Source organism: Heterodontus francisci, chromosome 18 (genome assembly GCF_036365525.1).
Source record: "Heterodontus francisci isolate sHetFra1 chromosome 18, sHetFra1.hap1, whole genome shotgun sequence".
Taxonomy (NCBI): domain Eukaryota; kingdom Metazoa; phylum Chordata; class Chondrichthyes; order Heterodontiformes; family Heterodontidae; genus Heterodontus; species Heterodontus francisci.
Window position 1 is genome coordinate 49524436 of NC_090388.1, and position 19287 is coordinate 49543722.

General features: G+C 41.0%; 1 protein-coding gene across 3 annotated transcripts in view; it reads right to left on the reverse strand.

Moving 5' to 3' along the window:
• b4galnt3b (beta-1,4-N-acetyl-galactosaminyl transferase 3b) overlaps positions 1-19287 on the reverse strand; it is a 264672-nt gene that overhangs the window by 87741 nt on the left and 157644 nt on the right. For all 3 annotated transcript variants that reach the window (XR_010976873.1, XM_068050686.1, XM_068050685.1), the window contains one exon: positions 4290-4368. Coding sequence is in view for 2 of the 3 variants with exons in the window: in XM_068050686.1 (XP_067906787.1) it covers positions 4290-4368 (79 nt within the window). In the remaining variant the exon portion in view is untranslated. The remainder of the gene's footprint in view (positions 1-4289; positions 4369-19287) is intronic.

Consider the following 19287-nt stretch of genomic DNA (forward strand, 5'->3'; position numbering starts at 1 on the left):
ACCCGATTTTGTATAGACTACAGAAAAGTCAATGCAGTAATGAAGGCAGACTCCTACCCAATTCTGCATTTGGAATACTGCATCGACAGAGTGGGAGGTGCTAGGTTTCTTACCAAGATCGACTTGTTAAAGGGATACTGGCAAGTTCCTCTGACTCCTCGAGACAAAGAGATATCAGCTTTTGTAACACCTTATGGTCTTTATCAGTGCTGGTGATGCCATTCGGGCTAAAAAATGCCCCTGCCACTTTTCAAAGATTAATGAATCAGGTGGTAGCCAGTGTCCCAAATGTGTAGTATATCTTGATGATGCACTAATATATGGTAACACTTGGCAAGAACACTTAAACCAGCTAAAAATTCTGTTTAAAATACCATAAGCAGTGGACTTAGTGATAAATTTGGAAAAAAGCGAATTTGGAAAAGCAAGAGTGACTTACCTCGGACACACAGTGAGGCAAGGACGGGTATTGCCAAAAACGGCAAAAGTGCAAGCCTTAATGGAGTTCCCTATCCCTAAATCTAAATGTGGGATAATGAGGTTTTTTATGGATATGCAGTTTTTACAGGAAGTTTGTATGGAATTTTAGTACTGTGACTGTCCATTACCCGATTTGCTACAAAAAAAGAAAAACAAAGTAGTACGGTCAGATGAATGCCAGGCAGCTTTTGAAAAGCTAAAGGCAATCTTCACTGTTAACTTAAAATGAACCAGTGTTGGCTGCTCTAAATTTCGCTAAACCCTTCAAAATAGTGATTGATGCTAGAGACCTCGGGGTTGGTGCAGTCCTATTGCAAGATGACGAATCGGGCATAGAAAAGCCAGTAGGGTACTTTTCAAGAAAACTAAATTGCCATCAAAAAAAGAACAATTTGCATTGTTGGAGGTAGTAAATTCCATTTTACTTCAAAACTCTAAGAAGTTTGCTACAGAAGTGACTCTCTCTATTGCCTATTTGTGTTTGCTGGAATTCTTAGTAAAGTTTCTACCAAGAGACTGACAATTTATTAAAATCCAAATAGACTTATTGCTGTGCTTCTTGTTGAAAGAACTGTGTGACGCTGCTGTAGCTAAAATACTTTGAATGCTTATCTATTAATAACTGTTTCGTCCAATTCACCTGGAGACTTCAAGTGGCATCTGATTACTCTACTCTGAGATACCTCATCAACCAGGAATGAAACCCACCAGGACATACAACCCAGTTGCTTATTTTATTCCCTAGAAACAACATTTTTAAAACTGGTTAACCGTTGTTTTTTTTTAAATGTATGGGTGTGTGACTGGGGGTTAGAATAAATAAGACGTTATATGGTCTTTAGACATAAATTTATCTTAATAGTGTTTAAGATTTAGTTTATTAATAAACAGCTAATTTGTTGTTGTCTAAAGATACCTGGTTTGGTGTATTTTATTCTGGGGGTTAATAAAGTGTTTAATTTGGGGTCTTTATCAAATGCCTTCTGAAAATCCAAGTATATCACATCCACCGACTACCCTTTATCAATTCTGTTGGCAACATCCTCAAAAAGCTCCAACAGATTTGCCAAACAGTCCCATAATGGCACAATCAGCACCTAACCCTCTAGTCAGCATAACAGCACTACAGGAAACTATCCACCACAGACTAACAACACAACTAACAGAGGATAACCTTTTATTCCCCAGGACTGAACAGGTAGGCCCAAAACAGCAATGTGTAAGGGAGCCAAGCCTAAACATCAGATAGGGAACTACAATGAATTGATGATCCCGCCCACCCCCAATATAAATGCCAGATGCTGATCAGTCAATGCCAATGAACTGAGCAGCTCTGTGGAAGTGAAAGATTGAATATTAACAATTTGGGTCTCAGTCTCTGAAAATACAGGAGTTGAAAGAAGGAGTTTACAAGACCCACTAGTTACTGAGCAGATCCGTGCACATTGCCAGCTGTGCAAGATTAGGCAAAAAAGCCAAAATTAACCCCATTCAATCTCATGGGATACAAACTGAGGTCTTGAGTGGAAGTGGGAATGGGAAGAAAACCTATCTCAAGTATTGTTTCTATGAGAAAAGTACACAGGTAATGTACACCCAAATATTACAATAGATTGTAGTGAATAATAATGATCTGATTGGGCATAGTCATCATGGATTTATGAATAGGAAATCATGTTTGATGAACCTGTTGGAGTTTTTTGAGGATCTTAATAATGGAATTGATAAAGGGGAATCAGTGGACATGGTACACTTGGATTTTCAAAAGGCCTTTGATAAAGTCCCCCACAGGAGGTTGGTTAGCAAAATTAAAGCACATGGGATAGGAAGTAATATACTGGCATGGATTAAGGATTAGTTAACAGGCAGAAAACAGATTAGGAATAAACGGTCATTCTTGCGTTGGCAGGCTGTGACTAGTGGTCAGTGTTTGGGCCCCAGCTGTTCACAATATATATCAATGATTTGGATGTGGGGACCAAATATAGTATTTCCAAGTTCACGGATGACACAAAACTAGGTGGGAATGCGTGTTGTGAGGAAGATGCAAAGCGGCTTCAAGGGGATTTGGACAAACTTAGTGAGTGGACAAGAATGTGGCAGATGGAATATAATGTGGAAAAATGTGAGATTATCCACTTTGGTAGGGGGAACAGATGTGCAGAGTATTTCTTAAATGGTAAGAGATTAGACAATGTAGATGTACAATGGGATATGAGTGTGCTTGTCAATAAGTCACTGAAAGCTAACATGCACGTGCAGCAAGCAATTAAGAAGGCTAATGGTATGTCAGCCTTTATCGCGAGGATGTGAGTACAGGAGTGGTGAAGTCTTGCTTCAATTGCACAGAACCTTGGTAAGACCGCACCTGGAGTAGTGTGTGCAGATTTGGTCCCCTTATCTTAGGAAGGATATTATTGCCAAAGAGGGAATGCAACGAAGGTTCATTGTTCCTGGGATGGCGGGACTGTCCTATGAAGAGATATTGGGGAAACTGGGCCTGTATTCGCTAGAGTTCTGCAGAATGAGAGGCGATCTCATTGAAACCTACAAAATACTTAAAGGGATAGACAGGGTAGATGCAAGTAAGATGTTTCCCCAGGTTGGGGAGTCTAGAACCAGGGGACACAATTTCAAAATAAGGGGGAAGCCACTTAGGACAGAGATGAGGAGAAATTTCTTTGTTCAGAGGGTTGTGAATCTTTGGAATTCACTACCTCAGAGGGCTGTGGAAGCTCAGTCATTGTGTATGTTTAAAGCAGAGATTGACAGATTTCTAAATACAGATGATGAAGAGGAGAAGAGGATATGAGGATAGGGTGGGAAAAAGGCACTGAAGTGGATGATCAGCCATCATTCTATTGAACGGTGGAGCAGGCTCGATGGGCTGAATGGCCTACTCCTGCTCCTAAGTTCCTATGTTCCCATTGAGCCACAGCACAGCTGTGTGTGCAATCTCAAGTCTTTGCTTCTGCAGTACACCTTTCAAAGAGACCACCTTCTGGTTTAGTGAGTTTAAGAAAGCCGCTCCTTATTATCCCTTATCTAGGATTGCATGACAGGACACTGGGATCAGCCAAATACCTGTGCACGCAACCTCAATCCCCACTGTGGCTAACTAACGATGATCTCCCTAAATGTCAATGAACTCTATTATCTAATCATAGGAAAGAAAATCCTAAATTATCTCAAAAAGAGCAGTTAAGCACTGAATTTCTGAAGACAACCACATCATCCCTTTACAACATGCTGAATTTAGAGGAGACAGGCTGGGTCAAACATCACCATTTTCTACTCTTCCAAAAGGAATGGAATGGCTATATTGATTAACAAGAATCCTCCCTTCATCCTAGAAATAACCATCCAAGAAAAGGATGATCAGTCCACCTTGTTAAATAGTCAAAAAGTGGGAGAGCTGATAACAATGCTAAATGTATACATTCCAAATGTGAACTCCCCCATATTCCCCATAGTGAAATTCAGTCACTCATGTACCATATGTAAAGCACAGTTTTGGAACATACTTAAACTACACCTTCCACCTTCAGTGGGGCAGGCTTCCGCTATTCGTTGCAAATGGATTTAATTTATAATCACCTGGAAGTTTTTTTTTCTTTCATATCACAATATTTCAATCTTATTAGCATAAAACAATACTTAGAAATATAAAAGTATAGCAAAGAATTTCGATTAACAGCCAGATATTATGACATTCCTTTTGTATATAGCAAGGAAACTATTAGAAATTAGAATGCGTTAGGCAATGATTTTTTCAAAGTTGAGAGAATGACTAAATAAGAAACACTTACTGCAACTTCTACATGATCTGTTCCCTGGGCATTTTGCTTGTGCAGTACCTCAAAGTAATATTTCTTGGAGGATAGTAACCTACAGATAAGAAATAGAAAAGAATACAAGACACTGCAGCCACCAAACACGAATAAAGACAAATAACTGTTGAGTATAGATACTACATATTGTATCTTAATCCCTTAAAGTTATACAGTAATTGATTCCCAGCTTATATAGTAAATCATAACATAGGGATCTTTTCTCCTATTTTGAAGACGATGACTTAAGCTTTGTGGTATCCACTCGAGCAGCCATCTCCATTTCTGAAGCTGGATAAATGTGAGCAGGTCATGCATCCACAGCTAACATCTACACAGATGCATTGTTCGAACAGTTATGTAGTTAGGTTATACTTAATAGAGCTTGTTAAGTCATTCCATCCTGTTCCAACTCCATTTATTACTTATTACTGTTTTGTCATTTCTTGTTCCTTTTCCAAATTTTCTCATTTCTCCTTCCAACTCCACGAAAAAAATTGTTAACCCTCGCCACCCAGCTTCCAGCTCCATCATTTCTTTATTATATATCCTTATTACCTGCAATGAGACTGTGGTCATGGATGTGATGGAACCTGCAGTCCGCAGGACCCATGGGGAAACGTGTGTGAACTGTTATCTGAACAGATGGCTTGTCGAATGCTCTGGCAGATGCAATGACCCTGATTTGCAAAGATTGTTTCGTTTTTCTTGAAACAAAGGGTTGAATTTTACCACCTCGCCGCTGAGCTTCAAAGATGTCGGGGCGCACGCGCGGGATTTGCTCCACGGAGAGCAGCAGCTCATTTACATGGCCGGGGCAGACTCCCCCCTCACCCCGCTATGACAGGGGAGGGGAATTCCATCCCCAGCAACGGCGTCTGGCGCCACACCACAGGTGTCGGCATCGCTGCCGTTTTTAAAAGACTTAGAGCCCGAAATGACAATTAAAATTTTTAAAGAAACCAGATTTTAACAGAATAAAACTATCGTGACCCTCTCCCACCTCCCCAATGACCTTCAAATTTATTACTTGCCCTTTCCCCCACCAAAGAAACTTACCTAGCGATCCCGACATTCCCCCGCCCCCAAAGTTTGATGCCGCTCCCCCCACCTCTTCCCCCTCTCCCCACCAATGTTCCACCATGCTTCACTGGTCAGGGATCGGATGGCACGGGAGTACCAGCCACCGACTGTAATATGGGAGTGGGATGGCTGGCGTAATGAAGTAAGTAATTATTCTTTCATTTGCATTCATTAACATATGGAAATGCTGGTCCCGTCACCGAGTGGCGGAGGGGCCGCCATGAGGCCTCACTGCCATCCTGACTTTGAGGCCCTTGGCGGGCCTCTCCCAAGGCATTTTCCAGGCCCCCCCTGCCACAACCCCCGACGTCGGAGCTAAAATCCAGCCCTGAATGTCCGAACAGAAGTTAAAAACAAATACTTCAGGTTGTAGAGGAACCAGATAGAAACATAGAAAATAGGAGCAGGAGTGGGCCTTACGGCCCTTCGAGCCTGCTCCGCCATTCATTATGATCATGGCTGATCATCCAACTCAGTAGCCTGTTCCGGCTTTCGCCCCATACCCTTTGATCCCTTTAGACCCAAGAGCTATATCTAACTCCTTCTTGAAAACATACAATGTTTTGGCCTCAACTGCTTTCTGTGGTAGCGAATTCCACAGGCTCACCACTGTCTGGGTGAAGAAATTTCTCCACATCTCAGTCCTGAAAGGTTTACGCCGTATCATTAGACCATGACCCCTGAACATCCTTCCTGCATCTACCCTGTCAAATCCTGTTAGAATTTTATAGGTTTCTATGAGATCCCCCCCTCACTCTTCTGAACTCCAGCGAATATAATCCTAACCGACTCAATCTCTCCTCATACGTTAGTCCCGCCATCCCAGGAATCAGTCTGGCGAACCTTCGCCGCACTCCCTCTATAGCAAGAACAGCCTTCCTCAGAAAGGGAGACCAAAACTGCACACAATATTCCAGGTGTGGCCTCACTAAGGCCTTGTATAATTGCAGCAAGACATCCCTGCTCCTGTACTCGAATCCTCTCGCCATGAAGGCCAACATACCATTTGCCTTTTTTACTGCCTATTGGACCTGCATGCTTACCTTCAGTGACTGGTGTACGAGAACACCCAGGTCTCGCTGCATATTCCCCTCTCTCAGTTTATAGCCGTTCAGATAATAATCTGCCTTCCTGTTTTTGCTACCAAAGTGGATAACCTCACATTTATCCACATTATACTGCATCTGCCATGCATTAGCCCACTCACTCAACTTGTCCAAATCACCCTGAAGCCTCTCTGCATCCTCCTCACAACTCACCCTCCCACCCAGTTTTGTGTCATCTGCAAATTTGGAGATATTACATTTAGTTCCCTCATCTAAATCATTAACGTATATAGTGAATAGCTGGGGTCCTAGCACCGATCCCTGCGGTATCCTATTAGTCACTGCCTGCCATTCTGAAAATGACCCATTTATTCCTACTCTTAGTTTCCTGTCTGCTAACCAATTTTCTATCCATCGCAATACACTACCCCCAAATCCCATGCGCTTTAATTTTACATGCTAACCTCTTATGTGGGACTTTGTTGTAAGCCTTCTGAAAGTCCAAATAAACCACATCCACTGGCTCCCCCTCATCAACTCTACTAGTTACATCCTCGAAGAATTCTAGTAGATTTGTCAAGCATGATTTCCCTTTCGCAAATCCATGCTGACTCTGCTCGATTCTACCACTGTTCTCTAAGTGCTCTGCTATAAAATCTTTGATAATGGACTCTAGAATTTTCCCCACTACCAACGTCAGGCTGACTGGTCTATAATTCCCTGCTTTCTCTCTACCTCCCTTTTTAAATAATGGGGTTACATTAGCTACCCTCCAATCTGTAGGAACTGTTCCAGAGTTTATAGAATCTTGGAAGATGACCACCAATGCATCCACTATTTCTAGGGCCACTTTCTTAAGTACTCTGGGATGCATACAGTCAGGCCCTGGGGATTTATCGGCCTTCAATCCCATTAATTTCCCCAATACCATTTCTCTACTAATACTGATTTTTTTCAGTTCCTCGTCCTCACTAAGCCCTGTGTTCCCCAACATTTCTGTTATGATATTTGTGTCCTCCTTTGTGAAGACAGAACCAAAGTATGCATTTAGTTGGTCAGCCATTTCTTCGTTCCCCATAATAAATTCCGCTGTTTCTGAATGTAAGGGACCTACATTTGTCTTCACCAATCGTTTTCTCTTCACATACCTATAGAAAGTTTTACAGTCAGTTTTTATGTTCCCCGCAAGCTTGCTCTTGTACTCTATTTTCCCATTCTTAATCAATCCCTTGGTCCTCCTTTGCTAAATTCTAAACTGCTCCCAATTCTCAGGTCTGTTGCTTTTCCTGGCAAATTTATATGCCTCTTCCTTGGATCTAATGCTATCTCTAATTTCCCTTGTAAGCCATGGTTTGGCTACCTTTCCCGTTTTACTTTTGCGCCAGACAGGGATAAACAATTATTGCAGTTCATCCATGCACTCTTTAAATGTTTGCCATTGCCTATCCACCGTCATCCCTTTAAGTAACGTTTCCCAATCCGTCATGGCCAACTCACGCCTCATACCTTCGTAGTTTCCTTTACTAAGATTCAGGACCCTAATCTGAGAATCAACTACTTCACTCTCCATCTTGATGATGAATTCTATCATATTATGGTCGCTCGTCCCCAAGGGGTCTCACACCACTACATTGTCAATTATTCCTCTCTCATTACACATTACCCAGTCTAGGATGGCCTGTTCTCTCGTTGGTTCCTCAACGTATTGGTCCAGAAAACCATCCCGTATACACTCTAAGAGTTCCTCCTCCACGGTATTGTGACTAATTTGATTTGCCCAATCTACAAGCAGATTAAAATCACCCATAATTACAGACGTTCCTTTATCGCATGCATCTCTAATTTCCTCTTTAATGCCATTCCCAAGATCACTACTACAGTTTGGGGGTCTATATACAACCCCCACTAACGTTTTTTGCCCCTCAGTGCGTCTCAGCTCTACCCATACAGATTCCACATCGTCAGAGCTAATATCTTTCCTCACTAATGCGTTAATTTCCTCTTTAACCAGCAATGCAACTCCACCGTCTTTTGCTTTTTGTCTGTCCTTCCTAAATACTGAATACCCCTGGATGTTCATTTCCCATCCCTGGTCACCTTGCAGCCATATCTCCATAATCCCGATTATATCATACCGGTTTACGTCTATGTGCGCGATTAATTCATCCACTTTATTGAGAATAAAAGCGTGAGACAGTGCCATCAAAGCAGACAGCAGGAAGGTTTTTTTTTTACAGGCAGGTTGAAGAAAGTGAAGATGGGATCTAGGAGCAGTGTCTGTTATTTAGAGGAACTGATTAACCAGATCTGGCCAAACAGTGCACAGGGTTGTCACTGAAGGGCATGGATAAAAGTAGTACTGGGAATCCACAACCTCAAGCCTGTCATGAGGAGAACTGAGAAGGTTCTGGAGAAGTATGCCGTTTTTCATGTTGTGCAGACTGCACCTGTGAAGGTCGGGCTTAAAGTGAAACTGCTCTCAGTCGGTAATTGTGGTTGCATCTTGAAAGACAGGTTCTGGAGATCCATCAGAGGAATTTCAGGGTTTTGAAGAACTGTGTAATTGTACTTTGGCACCATACATGCTGAATGGACTGCCTAGTAAATCTGTAAGATCCATATTTGTTGTATCTGATAGCGAATGTGTAATTTGTAATATCTTGATTGTGATATACTGATAATTCATGTTTAATTTATTTTGACTTTGGTTTGATTGTTGAAGTAAAAGTTATAAAAGTAAAATCTTGTCCATTGGTTCTTTTTATGGGGTCGTTCAGTAAATTTAGTTCTTTTGGTTTGTTGGTCTCCATGAGGATCATAACAAAAAATATTGTCGGCTCATCCAGGATTTCATCCAAATTAGGCTGTGAAATGGGTTCACTGGAATTTTCCAGAATTTAAACAAACAAGGTTTCATATTTACTTTTGCTGTATGCAGAAAGAAATCAACACTGTTTAAAAATAAGGGGTCGCCCATTTATGACAGAGATGAGAAATTATTTCTCTCGGAGGGACGTGAGTCTTTGGAACTCTCTCTGCCTCAAATGGCGTTAGAAGCAGAGTCTTTGAATATTTTTAAGGCAGAGGTAGATAGATCCTTGATAAGCAAGGGGGGAAAAGGTTAATGGGGGTAGGCGGGAACGTGGGGTTAACTTAACAATCAGATCAGCCATGATCTTATTGAATGGCGAAGCAAGCTAGAGGGGCCGAGAGGTCCACTCCTGCTCCTAATTTGTATGTTCCTATGTTCAGGCCTCTGTGCAGCAAGAGGATTTATATTTTAGCACCTTGAAATAGTTGACAAAAAATAATTTGAAGGCTATAGCAGAGATGCTAGGAGTCAGCTTAAAATCATGGGCTAGGAAGGCAGAGATTGTTGAAGAATTGGATCCTCACTTAAAGCTCGAGAAAGAAAAGGACATTTTTGTTATTGTTCAAGTAGAATTAGCCAAAATTGAGTTAGAAAGAGAGATGAGAGAAAAAGACAAAGACAATATGAAATAGAGATGAAATTGGAAAGGAAAGAAAGAGACGAAGAAAGAGAACAGCAAAGGTGAAAACTTGAATTAGACCTCGAATTGAAAAAGGAAAGGCTCTAGGTCAGTGAACATGAATTGGAGATGAAAGATGAGGATGACCCAAAGTAAACTCCTCATAGTTTTGATTCGGCAAAGAATATACTTGGAACCTAAATTTAGTGAAGAGGGAGTAGAAATGTACTTTGTGTCATTCAAGAAAATTGTCATGAATCAGGATTGGCCTAAATTACCTTGCACAATGCTCCGACTGAGTTTTTTCACAGGGAAAGCTTTGGAGCTGTACTCATCTCTTTCAGATGATCACTCACAAGCCTACGACAGAGTAAAGACTGCAGTCCTCAATGCTTATGCGTTGGTAACAGAGGCCTACAGACAAAAATTTTGAAATCTAAAAAATAAACAGGGCCAGACATATGTGGAATTTGCTAGAGAGAAGGAAATGGTGTTTGAAAGGTGGTATAGATCGATGAAGATTGCACAAGAATTTGAAAGCCTTAGGGAAGTAGCTCGAATGGAAGAATTCAAAAATAGTGTCCCTCCAGGAATAAGGTCCCACCTGGAAGAACATAAAAGTGGTAAAATAAGGGATGCTGCAGTAATGGCAGATTACGAATTGATTCACGAAAGCAGTAATCACAGGCCTCAGTTTTGAAACTTAGAGAAATTGGAGAGATAGAGTTTGATAAGGAAAATAGATCTGGTTCTATTGAGAAAGATGGAAAAGATAAATATGCAGACACTCCTCATGTTAGTGAAAGGGAAAGTCCGGGGACAAGTTTGGTTTGAGTGAACATATATGCTACTTTAGTCATAAAAAAGGGCATGTGAAGGCTGAGTGTTGGAAGTAGAAAAACAAGCCAGTCGCATTTGTACAGTCAAATGGTGCCCCCCTAGGAAATACTGTCGGAGCAGGTAACGTTCATAACAAGCAGATAGTTTCTCCCTTGTTTGTTGATAGAGTGAATTAAGTCGCAGAAAACTATAGTAGTTTTCTGTTTGAGGATGACGTATCCCCATGTTTGTCTGGTACAGCAGGTAAGTCAATTGTTATCCTTACAGATACAGGCGTGGCACAGTCACTGATGTTGGCAGGTAACATGAATTTCCCCCTCCGGTAGTACGCTGAATGTGAAGGTGTTAATTCAGAGTTTTATTGGAAAGTATTTATCTGTTCCCTTATATAGGTTGATTTAACATATGACTTAGTCACTGGTCCTATTAAAGACAGTGTCGTTCCTAGTATGCCCATTAAAGGGATGGATATTTTATCAGGAAATAACTTGGCTGAGGTAAGGTCTTTGTATCTCTAGTGGTTTCAGAGAAGCCAGCTGAGGCTGCTGAAACTGAGGTTTTGCAGGAAGAGTTTTCTTGGAATATTCCCAGATTGTGTTGTGAGTAGGGCTCATAGGGTTAAACAAGGTGAGACGGATTCAGTTGTTGTAGAGGTCAATTCAGATATTTGGTTGGCTGAAATCTTTTTCAAGGATCTGTATAGGTATGCTGGTTTAGAGGCTCCAAGGCAAACAATGGTGAATTGTTTAGCAGATCCTCCTTGGGTGAGGCACAACAGGCAGACCCTGATTTGAGGAACTTGTCTCAGACAGCGTGTTCTGAGGCAGAAGCTGAAAAGGTCCCTTAGTGTTATTATGTTAAGAATGGTGGCTGATGTGGCTTGGGCTGCAGTCCATCAAATTGTTCTTCCTACTTGCTACCACAGTGATATTTTGAGAATTGCCCATGCGATTCCAGTCGCAGGTCATCTGGGTATTCGGAAGACTCAGGTTACGGTATTGATGCATTTTTACTGGCTGAAACTGCATAAGGATGTGGTTGACATCTGTAAGGTATGTCAAACATGTCAGGTGGCTGGGAAGCCATAGGTGGTAGAGAATGTAGTTGGTGATACTGGTGCACGTGATGAAACAGATGATGAGTCTGACACTGAGAGTTCTCAGATTGAGCCTCCTGCAGTGAAGCTGGCAACTGCAGAGGTGTTGGAGGGTCTGGATGGGGTGCTACACTGTCTACCTGAGCAACAGAGAAAAGATATAGTTGACCTATTGAGGGACTATAAGACTGTATGCATAGATAAGCCAGGTCGTACTTCTCCAGCTATTCATGAGGTTGATATAGGGGAAGCTACAGCAATTAAACAAAACTCGTACACACTCAAGCCCAGAAAATTGACCAAAGTCAGGGAGGAGGTTCAATGTATGTTAAATAATGATATAATTGAACCCAGTCAAGCAGTCGGAGTTCTCCTGTCATTCTGGTACCAAAATCAGATGGTTCTCAAAGATTCTGCATTGATTACCAAAATGTTCATGCAGTAACTAAGAAAGGCTCCTATTCAATCCCAAGGCTTGAGGATTGTATTGATAGGGTGGGGAACTTGGCCTTTGTCAGCAAGATTGAATTGCTTAAGGGATATTGGCAAGTCCCCTTGACCGATCAAGCCAAAGCAATTCCTGCTTTTGTGACACCAGATGGTTTGTTCCAATGTAAAATCATGCCATTTAGTATGAAAAATATACCAACCACATTTTAAAAATTAACCAATCCAGTGACTGCTGCGTTGAATAATTGTGTTGTGTATATCGATGGCCTTCTGATGTACAGCGATACTTGCAGTTATCACGTCAGACATTTAAGACATTTGACAGGCTGGCCAAGGCTAACCTGGTCATAAACCTGGCAGAGAGTGAGTTTGCCACAGCCAAAGTCACTTATTTAGGACGTATTGTGGGTCAAGATCAAGTGTTACCACAAGAGGCCAAGGTACAGGTGATAATAGACTTTCGTGTACCCAATGTTAATTGCATATCAATTGTGTTTAATTATACACAGATGGAAGGTGTTAATTAGGAAATTACTTGAGCACATATAAACACTTACTAAAATTAAATGGAGGTTTGAGGAATCAGCTATACGTTTGTAATCGTTTTCAAAATAAATGCGAGACTGAATAAAGATTGGTTCCAGTTTCATCATTCAACAATAAGCTTTCTGAAGTAAAACATGGTAGCAGAAGATGGTTGACTAAAGTTGAAGGCTGGAAACTAAGAAAAAATAAATTCACATAGAAAACTAAAATCCCAGTTGCTAGTGTGGAAAATGGCAGAAAGCAAATGTAAACCGTCAGGGAATGATTTCCCTCCAATATTCTCAGAGTCTGAACAATATGGCCAGTGGAAGAATGAAATGGATATGTGGACACGGGTTACGTCCCTATCAAAAAGGAAACAAGGTATGACCTTGGCGTTCTCACTTGCTACCAAAAGTAAAAAAGTATTTTGAAATGGATGCTCGTCAGTGGGATACTGAAGGAGGTTTGGATCTTCTGTTAGAATTCTTGGATGAAATTTATAAGAAAAATCATCTATTAAATGCCAATGAGGCATTGTCAGACTTTGATAGATTTCAGAAAACAGATGGTTATTCAATGGAGAAATATATCATAGACTTTAACAGACTGTATAAAAGATTGAGGAAATTCAATTTGGAGATCCCTAGTTCAGTGCTAGCTTTTAAATTGCTAGATTGTGCTAGGGTGTCACATACAGACAGGCTCCTGGTTCTAACTGGGAATTGATTCTTGGAAAAAGACTCCCTGTTGGATAAGATGTCTGCTGCCTTAAAAAAATTCCTGGGGAAACCGTCATTTTCTGCAGAATTGGTAGGATAAACAGGACATTCTGCACTGACACAAAGAATGGAGGACTCAATGACTGCTGGATTTCAAAATGGTCCAGATACTGGATGCAGGCATCAGTACAATAAAAGAGTTAAAGACAGGAGGAATGAGATGAAAGCACCTTTAGCAGGTCTGGCTATTATAGCAGAAGACAAAATTGGAACAGCAATAATAAGCGAATGAATCCCAGGAATGCCCCAGGAACCGTTAATAGGTGCTTCAGGTATGACTTGAAGTATTATTATGCAATGAGCTGCTCAAAGAGGAGAGGCAGGGTCCTCAAAATGACATTTGACACAGAGAATTCTGAGGCAGAACAGGAAGATACTGATGAATCTGAATGAACTGTACTAGTCACAAGGAGTTTTAGTCCTGTGATGGACGTGCTAGTCACAGGTTCATTCAACAGTGCTGTGTAAGATAGTGCTTGCACGTCAACAGTATGTGGAACTAATTGGTTAAAATGTTATCTGGATTCATTCGGTAGTGAGGATCAATGCAAGGTTAAGGAGTATAAAAGTACGATGTGCTTTAAGTTTGGTGATGACAATACATCAAAGTCACTAAAGGGGGTTGTAATTCCATGTAAAATAGCTGGAATAAACCACATTATCAGTACTGATGTAGTCTCTAGTGAGATTACTGTTGAGTAATCCTTCTATGAAAAAGACACAACTGAAACTTGATATGGAACATGATAAGGCAATTGTTTTTGGAAAGTCAGTGGATTTGCAGTTTACCCAGTCAATGTATTACTGTATCTCCTTAACAAAACCTGATGTTCCTAATCAGAGTGTTAGAGATGTATTATTAGCATCAGGTGATAAGAATCTGCGAGAAAAAAAAGCAAATTGTCTTAAAAGTTACACAGACATCCTTCTTCTCAAAGCTTAAAAACCCTGCTAAAGAATATGGTGTGATTGATGAATAGTATACGAGGATAATAGAAGAGACTAGTGAGCAGTGTGAAATCTGTAAAAAGTATTGGAGGACACCGTCACGTCCTATTGTAAGCCTTCCATTAGGCTTTAACTTTAACAAGGTAACTTTAACAAGGTAGTTGCCATGGATCTAAAGGTATGAGACAAAGACAAAATATTGTCATTCTATACTTTATAGATCTGGCAACCAGATTTAGTTTTTCTACAATAATACATTGCAAGGATAAAAGGGTGATTATAGATAAAATCATGGAGAAATGGATAGGGACCTGAGTTGCGGCACCAGCAAAGTTTCTGACTGATAATGGAGGGGAATTTGTCAATGACGCATTCAGAGACATGTTAAAAAACATGAAAATTATGGTCATGAATTTCTTTTTTTCTTTTGGGCCTCCTTATCTCGAGAGACAATGGATACGCGCCTGGAGGTGGTCAGTGGTTTGTGAAGCAGCGCCTGGAGTGGCTATAAAGGCCAATTCTGGAGTGACAGGCTCTTCCACAGGTGCTGCAGAGAAATTTGTTTGTTGGGGCTGTTGCACAGTTGGCTCTCCCCTTGCGCCTCTGTCTTTTTTCCTGCCAACTACTAAGTCTCTTCGACTCGCCACAATTTAGCCCTGTCTTTATGGCTGCCCGCCAGCTCTGGCGAATGCTGGCAACTGACTCATGAATACCACAGCTGAAAGTCCTTTCAGCAATGGACTCTGTGAAAGGAATCACGCAGTGATCAATGAAATGCTGCATAAAATATTAACTGTCAAACTGTGAAGAATGAAACTTGATGCAGATCCTTTTCTAACGAGTCAGTTTATTCACAGAATGTATTACACACATTTCGGCATTCTGTTCACCAACCCCCTTGTGTTCAGCAGGCTCTCTTCATATTCACTTCATATCCTTAATTGAACAATGCCTTCAGCTGTTTACCAATAACACTTAACCATGAACAGATACCCCTTTCTTTAAAAGGAAACTTAAAACAATTACAAAAGAAAAAATTATTTTCCATATTTCGTACAACTCATATTACAGGGTCATCTAGACCGCTACCAATTTCTTGGAACAAGCATTCATTTTAGTAAAACAGTCTGATAATTGGTAACTTGCATCGACCCATTTAATCTTAGAGATTTCTTTTCTCTTCAACATTTTCTTTTATACTGGCAAGATCAATCCTTAATATTTTTGCAGTGACACTCTTTGTTGAATGAGCATTATCTTAAAGTGAACGGTTATCCACATAACATTCAATGGGCAAACTTTTCCCAGAATGCCCCTTGTGTAGGATTTCTTTCAAAATGTTAGATAAGTAAAATCCCTTATCTATCGCTTCTACCAACACCAGTTTTTCTGCAGCTAGAGTGCTCTTAACTACTCTTTCTATTTTCTTGGCTTCCCAAGCCAGGGACAACACTTTCCATGTTTTCCCACCAAGAATAAGAAACTCAGCTATACTCTAATATCCAACTGGAAGATTGGCATGAGAAGCATCAGTAAAAATGACTAAATTCGTGTCTTTCAGATCACACAATGCTGGAAACATGAGTATGCATTTCTCAGAGTTTTACTTCTTTAATATTTTATTTGCCCTCAAAACATCCTCAATTGTAGCGTGTTTCATCATAGTTCTAAGTTCCAATACATCATAACTGGCCTTGTCTGAGCACATAACCATCTTAAATGTCCATTCAGGTTTCTTAGCTGCTCTGTTCCTTCTTTGGAAGTAAGATCATCTTTGTAATGACCAGGTCTGATTTATGGGGATCCAATTAGCACTTTCTAGATATGATTGTTGATTTAAGGTTATTCCCAACCTATTCTGATCAATGTCTAATCCTATATATTTAAATGCCCCGCCTGACTTCCAATCTTAAACTCGCCTTTTAATTTATCTATAACCAATTGCTCAAATTCCACAGAACCACCCTATAGAAAATCATCGGCATGTATCATAAAGATGCCTGCGAATTTCTCTGTGATACCAGAAGAACATTGCTGGATCTGCTTTCAGGTGAACACAGCCTACTTTCAGCAAGACAGACCTAACTGAGAAATACCATACTCTCAATGCATCATTAAATTCATAAACACATTTGTTAAATTTCCACAGCTTCCCTCCTGCATTACTCGCTTCTTTAGGTGGTTTCAAAAACACTTCTCTTTGAAATTTTTCACCCTGCAAAAATGAGGCTTTTACACGAATCAACCTACATTCCCACAAGTATGAGGCTAAAAGAGCTAGGAAAATTTTCATGATCACATTTGCCATAGATCTTGATCACATCTTGATCATTGAGTATGTTCAAGACAGAAATCAATAGATATTTGGATACTAATGACATCAAGGGATATGGGGATAGCGCAGGAAAGTCGTGCTGAGGTCGATGATCAGCCATGATCTAACTGAATGGCAGAGCAGGCTTGACGGGCTGAATGGCCTACTCCTGCTCCTACTTGCCCTCTTATCTATTTCTGGACTAATGTTACAGGATCTCTCCCTCTCACAATCAGAGGTTCAGTCAGCAGTACATGACCGTTTCCTAATGTCAGAGTCACTTCCAGATCCACTATGGGGACTCGCACTGTGTTTTCTTGCTTCCCACCGTTTCATCTCATTTTGCCAGTCCATAGATCTTAGCTTTTGTCCATCATCTTGTACGTTTAGCCAATGTTTGAATTTGCCAGTGGCTTTCCCTGTTCTCTCTGTAATGGTCGCATCCCTCCATTTAGTGGATCCCTTTGGTTTGTATGTTACCCTAGTACTGACTTTAGGCAGTTGGCCTTTGGGAAAAATAGCCCTATCTTATGCACCAGTATCATTTTGTCTGTCTTCATCTAGCCCCTTATCTACTGCATTCTGTTCCTCATAACAGACAAGTATATGAGTATGAGGGGTACAGGGTGCATCACTTTCTACTAATTGTTCAGATTCTGCAAGTTTATAATCAATCCCTATTAACCAAGATGAATGGATCCGCATAGTTTGACTACCATGTTGGAGAATCACAGTTTTCCCATCACACATTATCACTTTGCCCAGACCTTTCCACTCTTTCTGACCCTCTCTTTTTTAGTATAATAAATTTCCAGGAGTAAAGCTTATCTCTGATGGTCTTATGCGATGTCGTAAGGCTCGCCAAATTTTCTCTGAGACTTCTGCCATGATGAATGCCCTTTTTGCTCCATGTAGGGCATTCAAGAGCTCAGAGAAGGTGGAACTAACTGTAATCCCTTCTAAGGTTGGGGGGTGATCACACAATACAAGAGGTATTTTGGGATTCCTCCCAAAGACCAACTGATGCGGACTATAACCCCCAACCATTTGGAGCAAATTCTTCGCATGGACTGCCCACGCCAGGGCAGATGTTAGCTTGCAATTTGGTTGGTCGACTAAGATCTTATGGAGCATCTCATCAATCACAGCATGATTTCTTTCACAAAGTTCATTACTGAAAGGACTTTCAGCTGTGGTGTTCATCACTACAATATTTATATTTTCGCACGTCTCTAAACTCACCATTGGCAAATTTCCTCCGCATTATCAGTCAGGAACTTGGCCAGTGCCCCCAGTCCAGTACCAATCCATTTTTCTATGACTATCTACAATTATTCTTTTGTCTTTACCATGTATTACTGTAGAAAGACTGAATCTTGTTGCCATGTCTATGAAATGCAATATGAAAATGTTTCTGTTTTTTAGATTAGATTAGAGATACAGCACTGAAACAGGCCCTTCGGCCCACCGAGTCTGTGCCGACCATCAACCACCCATTTATACTAATCCTACACTAATCCCATATTCCTACCAAACATCCCCACCTGTCCCTATATTTCCCTACCACCTACCTATACTAGTGACAATTTATAATGGCCAATTTACCTATCAACCTGCAAGTATTTTGGCTTGTGGGAGGAAACCGGAGCACCCGGAGAAAACCCACGCAGACACAGGGAGAACTTGCAAACTCCACACAGGCAGTACCCAGAATCGAACCCGGGTCCCTGGAGCTGTGAGGCTGCAGTGCTGACCACTGCGCCACTGTGCCGCCCACTGTCCTTGTGTCCAGGTGGTGGAAGCAGGTACCATAGAGACATTTAAGAGGCATCTTGACAAATACATGAATAGGATGGGAATAGAGGGATACGGATCCCGGAAGTGCAGAAGGTTTTAGTTTAGGCAGGCATCAAGATCGGCACAGGCTTGGAGGGCTGAATGGCCTGTTCCTGTGCTGTACTGTTCTTTGTTCTTGTTCTTTTGTCTCACACCTTTAAATCCATAGCTCCTACTTGATTAAAGCCTCCTGCTATTGGGGCGTGTTGATGTCCTCTGATACTTTTTATATATCATGTTTTTCACTAATCCCTTCAATAAGCTTTGCACACTCATCATCAACCACCCTCACATCCTTTCGTAGGATTTTTAATCTGTGACGAGAGATGAGCAAATTGTCGATGCAACTTTAAGACAATTTGCTCATCTCTCAAACTCCCATCGTCTGATGCCACTAACACGTTTTCAACATTCTTATTAGAGATGCTAGGGCTAAAGGGATACAATAATCGCCTGATTGGGCAACTTGCAAATCTACTCACTTTCCAGAGAAAATTGTTTGATCATGTTTCAAGTCCAATTTCATTTGTGCCTTTTTCAGGAAGGCTTGCTCAGCAGCAACGGTA